General features: G+C 35.0%; 1 protein-coding gene across 1 annotated transcript in view; it reads right to left on the bottom strand.

The window, feature by feature from the left end:
• PSMD14 (proteasome 26S subunit, non-ATPase 14) overlaps window positions 1-12,481 on the bottom strand; it is an 83,825-nt gene that overhangs the window by 18,197 nt on the left and 53,147 nt on the right. The window contains exon 8 of the mRNA XM_019636865.1: window positions 5,197-5,304. Coding sequence (XP_019492410.1) covers window positions 5,197-5,304 — 108 coding nt within the window. The remainder of the gene's footprint in view (window positions 1-5,196; window positions 5,305-12,481) is intronic.

Here is a 12,481-nt window from a genome sequence, read left to right on the forward strand (position 1 = left end):
CGCTATATCTTAGGACATTCTTGGATTAAGTCTTTGTACTTCGAGGATCAAGATGAAAATAACAGTCTATTTTTAAACTTTGCTAGCAAAAATCACCCCACCAAGTACTAAAACATTTTAGATATGTACTGTAACAATCCATTCTTATATATTCCTAAGATCTGCTATAATAAAATAGTTGATATAGAAAAATGTAAGTACTGCGAGCATCTATTAAATCCTTAGCCATTTCAATAATCATCAGGAACAGTGAATTAAGTTTCAGAGCATAGAAATGCTGTACTGGATAGATCAAAGAGTGGAATTAATCAGAGCCTCCCTTAGTTCATACTCACCTTTATGCAAATTAGGAAGTGCATCCTCTGGGTGGAAGAATTAGAAAAAGGTGCCCAGTCCGCCAGGCAGACACAGCCTGGCTGGAGGGCAGAGCTTAGACTAGGTTTCAGGTGCCAACTGCCTCTTCATCCAAGTGTCTAATTACAAAATTATACACAGTGGCCATATATTTGATAACAGCTACGGCCAATAAAAACAGAAGTCAGCCAGTGGATCCACAGATAGGTCCACATTTTGGAGATTAACTATACTGCCGAAATATATAGTTTGGTATTTGAAGGCACTACCTACTCTATTTTCAATTACATTATTTAGATAAAAGTAGTAAAACTAACACAGGCAGCACGAAAGATTGGTAGGTATAACAACAAAACAAATACAAGTTTAAATCCAATGCTACCCTCAAGCAGTCTTTCACTTTCACTTACTCACTTGCTGTGTACTCCCAGTGCATTTATCATAAAGCTTAAGTAAACTGGCCATGTGCAGTCCTCTTTCTACATGAGTCCAAAGCCACAGCCTCTTTTAGCTCAATGAATAAATTCTGTCAAATTAACCAGTCTAGGCGACACTGAATTACAAGTTGCAGCAGCAAACACCGCAGTATCTCAGGCAGATAAAGGACAAAGTTACATAGCCAGGAAATGGCTTAAAACATCAATACTTAACTTTCTAATTTGCACTTAAACATATGATGGACCTTGGAAAATTAAGGCAATTCTTCCTCAAAATAGGGTATGTCCCAGAAGCTCATTCATTAATCGGCCATTTGAAACCTGCAACAGTTTCTCACAGGAGCAGTATTATAAAGCATGGTTCCGTGTTATAGTACATATTATGGGTTAAATAAGCTTTCGTGGCTTACCTGGGAAGATAGCCAACTTTTATAGCACTGTTTCTAGGACAATATATTCTGGATTTACCTAAAGCACTTAGCTCACTTGGTTCTTAGATATCCTGACCCTTGTTTTCTTTGCTCTAAGACTACTACCCTTTCAAAGAATAAAGTTCCATCTGGGTTGGTACTCTTATCAGTCCAAGATGCTAGCTAGCTATTCTAGACAAAGAATGGTTTGGAGGAGGAACTAGAAAAAGGGGAATTTTGAGATCCTCCTGATTAACTTGCAGGTTATTTCTATGCTTCTTTAGTTAATCCTTAGAGTATTTTGTTGGTATGACAAATTCAAAACAAGTACACAAGTACACAAAACAAGTAATCACCACAGTGAAATAAACTTCAAAAGCAATCACCGTTTGAATTATTTATATTTCATATTCACTTATTCATGTAAATTATTAAACTTCGGCACTAGAAATGTCTGCAGGAAAATAGGTACCTGATCCCAATGAATGTTGAATTTTGGCTAAACGAGCATAAATAATGGTGAGAAGGAAAAGTAATAAACTTAGAATTGCAGTGATGTATGTGCCAAGATGGTAGAAACTACAGGATAAAAGTATAGGCAGTTTATGAGAGGTGATTGGGTACCAGGTTGGGTAGAATTGTGTAGAACTATATTTTATGTAGAGGGGTTGCTGACAACAGTTCCTAAAATAAGGCCCTCTACTTAAATGGCTTCCTACATAATGACCATGTCAGATAAGTAAAAGCAAATAAAACGCACCATAATCACACTTGATTGACATTGTCCAGACTAGGAGAAGAGGTTAGAGGTTATACCTCCATACCCTCACTGCTCTGGGAAAGCAAGCATATTATAAAACACACAGCTTATGAACTACGTAATATATTTACAGGTTCTTGACAGGTTAAAAAAGTTTCCCTCTCTTAAAAAAGTAAGGCATGATTTGTCTAGATCTGAAACAAAATGTGTTTTGTCCTTTCCTCTAGAGTGGAGAACTCGGTTGCAGAAGGCAAAAGTAGACAAAAGAATTATTGCTAAATACCTTTTCATGCCTTTTGAATTTTGAACTGTATACATACATATTATCTATGCCAAAATTAATTAATTAATTAAATTTCCAAGTGTAGTATAAAAGAATGAGGAACCCTAGTTATGAATACCAGTTCCTACATTAACTCACTAGATAACCTGGACAAATCACAAACTTTCTGGGCCTCAGTTTACGCACCTAGAAAATGACCATAATCATTTGCTCCAGTGCAACTGTTTTATAACTGTTTAATGACTACTGAAAACAATGTTTCTCAAGTAGCTTAATACTATTAGACAATAAAATTGTACTCAGGACTATACTCAGAGGCTCATAGCCCTAACACAATGCATCTATGCACCAATATTTACTAAATTTCCATGTGGTTGACAACCAGTCTTCACATAAACTGTGTGGCTCTTAAGGATCTGAAATGTCACTGAAGTTTTTAGTGGAATAGTTTAAAGTGTTTAGTTATTAAAATGAACACTTGTTAACTCTCAATTCTACACAGTTGACAATAATGGTCAAATGTTCCAAGTACTATATAACACAAATCTCATATATTAATATAAAAGTCTATAGTACAGGCATTATACTCCGCCCCCCCCCCCAACCAGGCTTATTAATGACTTCTCTTATTTAAAACATCAGAGTTAATATAAACTTGGTCTATTAGCTTTGTCTTGTGGTAGATGCAACATTGTTATTAGTGCTTTAAAATAACACTTTTCTAAAAGTAATGTATGTTTCACTGTAAAAAGTTTAAGAAATATTTGGAGAAAGAAAAACAATAAAAAGATTCCATAATCTTACCACCAAAGGTAATCACTACAAACACTGTGGTGTAACTATATAGGCACAGTATATAAAATACATATTTGCAAATAAAATTTGTCTTATTTTATAATCTTTTTCTTACTTAACATATTTGGAACTTTCTTCAAATTACTAAATAGTAGTCTCCAATAGTATCATAATTTTTTACCACTACTTTAAGAATAATAGTAGAAAAAAAAATCAGCATTAGAAATGCATAGTGCTGATGGATTGCCATTAGGTTTCTATCCCCACTACTGGAAAGTTGGTTTAGGAGCAAGACTCATCTCAACAGGAACTAGTTTTCCTTCAAAATAAAAGGCATGGCCTTGTTGAATGGCTTTTGACCTCTTAGTTAAAAATTCTGCTAGCATACATTAAAATTCTACTATGGATATTACCATTCATTTCAGGTTCTTCTGGGTTGCTTTCTTTGTAGCTTGTCTTAGAAAATTAAGAAACTGCTTTAAGGTGTAGCTTTGTTCTGTCACTTTTTGGCTTGATCCCATTTGAGTGATTTAGTATTGAAATCGTCTTAATACTGTAAAGCACCCAGATAGATGTCATTCTGATGGGCGCTATATAAACTGTGAAATAAATATATTTACAGATTTCAATTGGAAGGCAAAACAAACTAAAATGAGGAAAAACAATGATGCTGTAGCTGTTATATAGTATATACACAAGTCCTTTTAACTTGGGTTTGGAACCTGCTTTATAAGGTCCATTTTAAATTACAGACTAGGACCAAAAAATACAAAGTGGACTAGTGCAGAAATAAAACAGGGTTTTAATACTGATTATGTTCAGTTTTTAAGGTTAAAAAGCAGTGTTTAAATTCAAAAGCGGAAATCTGCAACAGGTGGCTGTTGACTTGCAATTAGTAAAAACTTCTAGCAGAAACATACCATGCAATGATCTTTGGTTGTGAGGTGCTACTTAACCTTTTGCAAAAAAAAATAATGAAGCAGTATGATGCTATGGGGGTTTATAAGAAAGGTCATTATCACAGCCTAAACAGGTCCAATAATATATTCTCTTGGAACATGCAAGCATGGGCTTGTCTGTACCCAATCAAAGACACTGGTAGCTTATTTCATACTCATTATGCTTTGCAGTTTTCTGTGACTTATAAATTTTTTTTTTCCAAAAGCAACACACCTCAAATCCTTTGAAACAAAACCTTTCGCACTGATGGAAGATTTCAGATGAGTGACTGCTACAAAAGTACACATCTAAAAGTATAAAGTTATCAAAGTGTAACCAAGGCTTAACCATGATTAACTGTCAAAGCCACAAGTCCCCAGAGACAATGCATGACAGAACAACGTTTCAGAAGGGGAGCAGCAATAGCTACTATAGTCTTTGTGTCTTTGTCCTATGTGTTCCGTGTAATCAAACATGGTATTTCTGTCCTTTTAATTAATCTTCAGAGAAGCAATTAACTATATAGGCACAGGTTGTGGTGCATTTAAAAACACATTTAAAATAATTTTTGCAGACAATAAAGATTTGTGTTAAAACAATGAGGCATGTGAATGATACAAAGAAAAACATTAATTACTCAGGAGGATATTAAATGTCTGAATAACTGTAACAATGGTGGTAGATATCACTTCGAATAAGATATAAACTCTAATTAAAGGTAATATATAGATTTGTTTTGTAGGTGGGGATTCAACAAAAAAGCTAGAAAATATTTTAAGTACTATTTAGGAATTGTTTCTGAGGACCTCTTAAAAAGTTTACATCAATTTTCCCATTATTTGCGGCTATGAGAAATGTCTACTAACCAATCAAGAATGATAGATACCTAATTCACTCCACCTGAAACCCCTATTGGTCCTTTACTACAATGTTAACGATGCAAAGTCATAAGGCTATCTCAAGAGAAAGGCTCTACTATGACCCCCAAAAGGGTGTCCTCAAACTGTTAGGCGAGTTTAAAGACTCCACTAAAAGCTTACTCATATATGAGCAAAGCTAACATTTGCAACAATATTTCCAATAATCATCTTTTAAGGCACAAGAAAAATTAATTGTAAACAAAATTAAAATGCTAAATATTAAATCTAAGAATGGCCATTTATAACCGTTCTAAAAATATAAAAGAGTTTTAAACACATTATCAAATACAGGCATTACCTGGATAGACGGCTTGTTTAAGTGACCCAGATTTGAGGTGGTTTGTCTTGGTTCATGTCCTAGGACCATCATATTAGCATTGATCAATCTGAAGGCATCAATAACAACCTGTAAAAACAAGGTGTCAGGTCAATTCTTTTTTAAAATGCAAGTGATGATGCCAAGCAACAGTGGACAAGGCATGATCAACTTGCATCTGTTTCTGGCCTATTTCCAGAAAATCATTTAATTATAATATTAATAAAAAAGAACTCCTGCTGACTGTGCCATCAGCACACCACCCTCAATATTGTAATGTAAGGTGACACCAATTATTGCAATTTTCATGAAACAGTAAAGGAAAATATTAACTTTGCATCTTTATTATTGAAATACATCATTACTAAACTTACACCAAACAGCCTTCATTGGTGTGCATACGTTTGTCACCTAAATTTTATCTAATCAAAATGAATGACAAAGAAACTAAAACTGAAAGTGAGCACAAGCTAAGGGACCACATTTAAAGCCCAGCCCTGTCACATCAATTATACCACCACAGTACTTGAAATGACAACAAAATTACAACCAGCAAGGCACTTGCTACATGTATTCTCTTCTAGTCAGATACCTTTTACTTCTTGTGACTATAAAAGACTTTATACCTTGGCTGATGGCCTTAAATGTCCAAGCCACTGTTCAAGAATAGAAAGCACGATACAAGAAAACCAAGGTCACATGTGCTTTAAGCCAGGAACATGATATAAACTATGGCCCTAAGTTCACAGTAAATAACAATAGATATCCTCTTTGTGCTAATTAAGTGTATTCAATATTTCTGTATAGGAAGACTTCAGATTCTTATATGATACAGATCATCTATTAGTTACATAGTCTATAGTTACATAGTAAGAGATTTAACAAGAATCACCTACTATCCTATTGCTTTCTTCTGTTCATTATTATGGATTTGAAAGAACTCATTAAAGCTTTTAAATGTTGTGAAGTTTTAAGTAAAGCACTGGGACTTTAAGATAGATGCCTTTTTCAGGTAATTGAAATCAATAACCTAGAGAAAAAACTCAATACATTTGTCACATAAAAAAATCTTAAAGCAGGATAATATAGTATTTCTAAATTTGTCTTAAATAATGTTAACTGATATTTATCAATGTTTTAGAAGCTATTGCTAACTAGACTGGTTCTCATTTGTATAATTGTTTGAGGATATCAGGATATTAAAATAAAATTTATTTTTAAGTTAAGCCAAATGAAATCTAATCAAGTCTGAAAAACCCATTTGTAATAAGTACTACTACATGCTGTACGCTAAAGAACAAGGTTTAAAAAAAGCGGGGGGAAAAAATCGCCCTTTCTAAAAGGCTGCCATGAAGGGTCAATATTACCAAAGAATACAAACTTAGACCCAAAGCATTATGACAAGTGCATCAATCTAAATCCTGTCCACTCTGGTAGGCAAAAAAAAAATAAATAAAATAAAAAAAATAAACAAAAAACCCAACTTTGAATTATACTTTTATTTCTAACAGTTTGAATTTCCCCAAAGATTTCTCTTGCCTCAAAATAAAAACAAGTATGCCCAAAACATGCATGATTTATTTAATAGTTTGTGAAAACTCTTTCTTCTTTTCACACAGTAACTGTAATCCAGACTTAACTTTCACATTTATATTTAAGTAAATATGACCTAGGCTTATATTATACCTCTTCGTTATATTTTTTTAAAATGTCTACTTATGTTTTCCCATAAAGCAATAATAAAAATAAATACTGATATCAAACATGCTTTAATCAGATGTAATAAACATTTTAAAACAGTTGTTAAAAAAATATACAGGTGAAATTTTCTACTAAAAAGCACACATAAAGTAAAACTAAAATGTAGGCAAAAAATTGTGATCATTTTGAAAGATAGATGTACAATTTAAATACAGAATTAAAAAGTGCTACCCTTGGGCCGGCCGAGTGGCACGTTGGTTAAGAGTTGGCTTGGGACGCCAAGCTCTAAGCAGCACGTCCCCGGTTTGGATCCCACATGAGGGCCAGTGATGCTGTGCCCTCTACAGCTAAGATGGTAAACAGCAGCTCGACCTGGAGCTGGGCTGCCTTGAGTCACCGGCGACGGCGTAGGCTGCAAACCCCTGCTGCAGTGGGCTGCCATAAGCTACCGTGAGTGGCCAGTAGCCAGTGTGAGCCGCCAAGAGCCGCCGTGAGTGGTCATCCAGTGGCCGGCGACCGATCTGCCTCACCAGGGAAGAGTGCAATAATACCAACATGGGCCAGTGAAGCGACGTCCTCCAAAACTAGACTGAAGAACAAAAGGACAGCAACTTGTCTGTTCCCTTCTCCTAATTCCCCAGTTAAAATCTTAAAAAAAAAAAAAAAGAATTGCCACCTTTACTATTAGTGGTAAACACTCAAGAGCAAATCATCATTTTGGTCCAACTGTTTTTAGAATACTTTAATTCCATTTTAAGATTTCAGTAAAACCATCTGTAGAAAAAATACCACTCTACAAAACCACAAAAATTCCATTATACTTCACAACAAAATGCCTGTATACTTTTTTTTTAAAATTTATCTAGTTGTGGAGGGCGCAGCTCCATGACCCATGTGGGGATTAAACTGGCAACCTTGGTGTTATGAGCCTGCGCTCTAACTACTTGAGCTAACCGGCAGCCCCTGTATACTTTTTTTATACTGAATGACTTCAAACTAAAACAACAGACAGCTACTTTACATGCAGAAATCTCTGAAATATTTCTCTGGATTATTATAAGCAGGTGTGAAACTTCACAAAAGGAAATGAAAATACCAGATTAGTACACATCATGATCGTTAAAAACATCTGAAATAAAAATTTTAAGCTCTATTAAAAAATTAAGAGAAAATTCAAGAATTTAATAAACTGTTCAACTAATAAATAATGGCCCATGTGAAATGACATGCTTAGACTGACAATTCTTGAGTAGCAATATGATAGCCAATAGAAAAATGAATACTTTATACCAAGTTTAAAGGAATTTCTGCCATCACTATAGCAACTGTCCTAAGGAACCTAACATGTTCAACAACCTGCAGGCCAAAATTAGATTTAGTACTCAATAAAAATATAAATATGACAATATAGCCTACATTTTAATTTCTGTACAATTTTATAATTGCTTTTTGCGCTGTGAGAATAAGTGGGTATCTCCTTTGCAGCAACCTATCAAAATAGACTCATTAATGTCCAGTGCACTAATGAGCAATGGGTAAAGAAGGTGTTAATTATGCCACAGTAAGATTCAAGAAAAAGCCCTAGTGAGCACTTGGAGGTGTGTGTAAGCTGAAGGAGTTTTGCCATGTTTATGTATTTATAGCACAATGCAATAGAATGACAGCAAAGTGGTCACTCCATGGTTAAGAATGGAAATCTTAGCTACGCTATACTGAACAAAGAACCTCCAAGGATTAAGGCATTGGGTGGGGGGCAGGGGAAATAATCCATTTTTTTGGAGCTACATGAATTTTCTAAACAGTTTATACATTAAACCTGTTCAGTTTATGCCTTATAAATCCAAATAGTAATTTAACCAAAAAACTTCACACAAAACCTATCTCCTTAACGTGTAGTAACAAAAACTTGCCAGCTAGAGTATGAAGATTCTCAGGAATATGACGCTAGACTTGCCTAATCCCTTTCCACGCTGAAGTCCTACACACCACATCGAATCTCTATTCGCCAGCCTGACCATTTAATTTTTTCTGGTACAAATGCCTTGAGACTTTTCAGAGGTCACTGCAACAGTAGACAGCTTATAACAAAACCATTAGCAGTTTGGCTAGCTTAGGGAAACCTCTTACTTTCCTTTTTTGTTTATTATCACTGCATGAATCTGCAGCATATGATAGTTTATAATTTCTCAGGCTTGTTAAATTCATGTTAAAGGTCTGTTTTCTTGTTGAATAAATTTTGTTCATATAATGCTGCCTATTTCATACACTCAGTCTTTAATAGCACCTTTGGTCTATGCGCAACTCACAGATCAAAACAGAGGACTAAAATAGGGGTTGATGATGCTATTTACATGTGTGATTCCTGCTGTCTTCTTGTTAGTAGCTTTAATATAATAGAAGACCTTGTCTGTTTTGTAATTAACACATCTTTACTGGAGAGATATTTGGAAGTGATTGCTGTGAATATACTGGTTAGTAAAATAAACACAATCACACACCACTTTCTGTTATCAGACAAATTTGTGAATTGTACACATTATATTCCAGATCAACAAACTGTGATATAACAGCCAAGTAGAAGACACATATTTATATAACCCTTTATTTTTCTGAAAATATGTATTCACTCTGACCTTGCAAATATAATTAGCTTGTGGGATGTGCAGATTTCAGTACCATGGCTGCTTTACTAATTGCAACTCTTGGAAATAGATACTAAATATTTGGAAGCTGCCAATACAAAATAAAAACTGCATCTTTTTTGTACATCTGTCTTAGCTTATAAAAGCAAAATAGTTTTAATAACAATACTGTGTTCCATATTTATTCCAAGCACACCCAAGGGTCAAGGACCTATCATTTCATTTTAATAATGAATTTGGTTTAAGACTCAAAACTGTAATTATTTTTTAATTCAGTTTAATCTATTTTCTTTTTTTGGCTTCTTCCATGAGTATCATACAGTTTATCCAATATGCTATTTATTTTTAAATTTGTGTTTTCATATCAACTGCTAGGTCACCAAAAGACTAAACAAAATTTCTAAAGCACCAACCTATAGTTCCCAATTTTTAGAGTCAAAGGAGGCTATTTTTAAGTAAAGCTCTTAAAATTAGTTTTTTACAAAGGTGCTTGAAAAAAAAATGCATAAGCCCTTCTGGCAAAAGTTACTATAATTCATAATCACTCTCTCATTCTACCCCTCCTCTTTTTTTTTTAACAGTAGCTGCTGCTTTTGGCACTTCCAATTGCACCTATATTGAAGTCAATGACTATGCGAAGTGTTTACATATAAAATGAACTACAAAAATTTTTTAAAACCTTGACAAAAATTTTAAGACCTCAAAATCAATGTTCAAACATCAAAGAGGAAAAGAGTTACAACTCAGTTACCATACATATTTAAAATCATATAAATCCACCACCATATGAAGTCTCTAAATGACTATAAAAGCACTAGGTGTGGAAAGAAAAGCAACACCCCATATCAAATACCCTTTATTTATCACCTAGAAATGACCTGTTATCAACTACTTAGGTTGTTCCAAGAATCTTTAAAAATTAAGGGTTCACGTGACCTGGGAAATACTGCTGGGCTTTGTGGCCATTTCGTTACTTCTGCTGCCATGCACTGCCTGACATCTACCAGAAGAGAACATTTTACGTCTCTTGTAAGCCCACAGCATAAAAAATTCAAAGAAATTTTACTTTTTATGCCATTTCCAATGAAAAGCACTAAGAACTAAAACTGACTCATGCCAAATGCATATCACTGAATTGCTGTGATTTCTTAGTCTCAAGTTTGCAACACGGAAATTATTTATAAAATGTCAATTTTAGCTCTGGAAAAGAAATTCCTGTGTGTGTGTACATTTGATTTCTTCATCCTCAGGGAGTTGCTTACTTACTGTAGCTGGAGATCTGTAGTACAACTTCAATATACTGGGAAACAAAAAAGGGGGGATGTGGTATAACTGGCATAATGTACTTTTTTGACAAGTGAAGACATGCATCAAAATTCAAACAGCAAAGTCACAAGTTTTGAGCATATATGCCTTAATGCAAACAAATAAATCTTTAGAAACTAGTATGGCAAAAGGTAATTAGACATTTTTAGATTCATGAAACTTTGTAAAAAAATAAGTTTCATGAAACTTTGTAAAAAAATAAGTTAAGTCTTAAAGCTTGGCAGGAGTTTTTATAGTGTATGCATGTAATCAGTATGGTATAGGTGTTTAACTGCTTTAGATACTGGTGTCAGAACCCTGCCTAAACTAGAATTCTGGCTCTATCACTTGCTAGCTAAGTGATCTAGGATAAGTTATTTAACCTCTCAATGTTCCATCTGCACATGAATGACACCGCACAAAGTTGGTGATAATTAACTAAAATACTACATGTGTACCTGCCTTCATAGTTCACAGTGCTATTAACTGTGGCAGTCATGGTGCTGCCCAGTTAAGATCTCCTTTCAGTAGAACCTGCTGTGGAGAACACAGCTGGCTCACAACCTCCAGATGTTACGCCTCTGGATCCTCCCTCTGGGGTTTCATTCACCCCAGGTAATGCTCCCCTGGCTGCTCCCAGCCAAGGAATGAGCACAGCAGGGGTCCTAGAACCTCGCCATTCCTGCCAAGTAAGGGATCCCTCTAAAGGGAAACTGTATCAAGGACCTCTATCAGCCTGGCCGAAACTTTCTTAACAATATGTCTGATGCATTCATTTCCTACCCAATCCTGCCTTCCCTTCTCTGTCCACAGGGTCAGACCTGTACTGATGTCTGAAGGGTCTCCCCTTTATCCATCACAGGTGTTCCCCCCAATAAATCGTTTGCATGTCCAACTCCATTTTGACACCTGCTTCTTAGAGCACCCAAACTGACACAGTAAACAAAGCAGAATAATGCTATTGTAATACACTGTTGAAGTTAGAAAAAAGCTACCCCAAAAATCAAACCAGAATTATAACTTTGGCATCTACAAACACTTAGCATTTGAAAACATCCAAAGGAAATTAGGGAGGGACAGTTAAAGACACATTTCCTTAGGAAAATTCCTAATTAAAATACTTTAAAAAAACATACAGTTTTACTGAATATTATCTTTTTACAAATGACAATAAGCCTAGAATCTTGATACTCCTGCAAGATAGGTCTTTCCAGACTTATATGTGACAAATAGTGAACTTAAAAACTGAATTCCTCAGGGACTGTTAATGAGCTATGTAAAAGCTTGCCATCTCAGGGTCGCTAGTCTGAGTACCAATTCTATCTGGTGGCTACTCAGTCAGCCTACATAAAACAAACAATTAATTTCAGATTCCCTTTTAGTAGACAAACTAAAGCAACCCAACTGCTATGCTTATCAACAGCTCCACATAAAGTAAAGGAATAAAAGGGTCTAGAGGTTAAAGGCTGGGGCTTGACCATGTCAACCACGTAGTAGGGCGGGTGGATGAGGGGATGAAAGGCTTATATAGTTCTGGTACTTTAACATCACCTTCAAAGAAAAATATGAATACATCCTCCAAACTGCCATCTCTCAATAGGCAAGGTCATTTTTGTAAA

This window comes from Hipposideros armiger, unplaced genomic scaffold, assembly GCF_001890085.2.
Source record: "Hipposideros armiger isolate ML-2016 unplaced genomic scaffold, ASM189008v1 scaffold_30, whole genome shotgun sequence".
Lineage (NCBI taxonomy): Eukaryota > Metazoa > Chordata > Mammalia > Chiroptera > Hipposideridae > Hipposideros > Hipposideros armiger.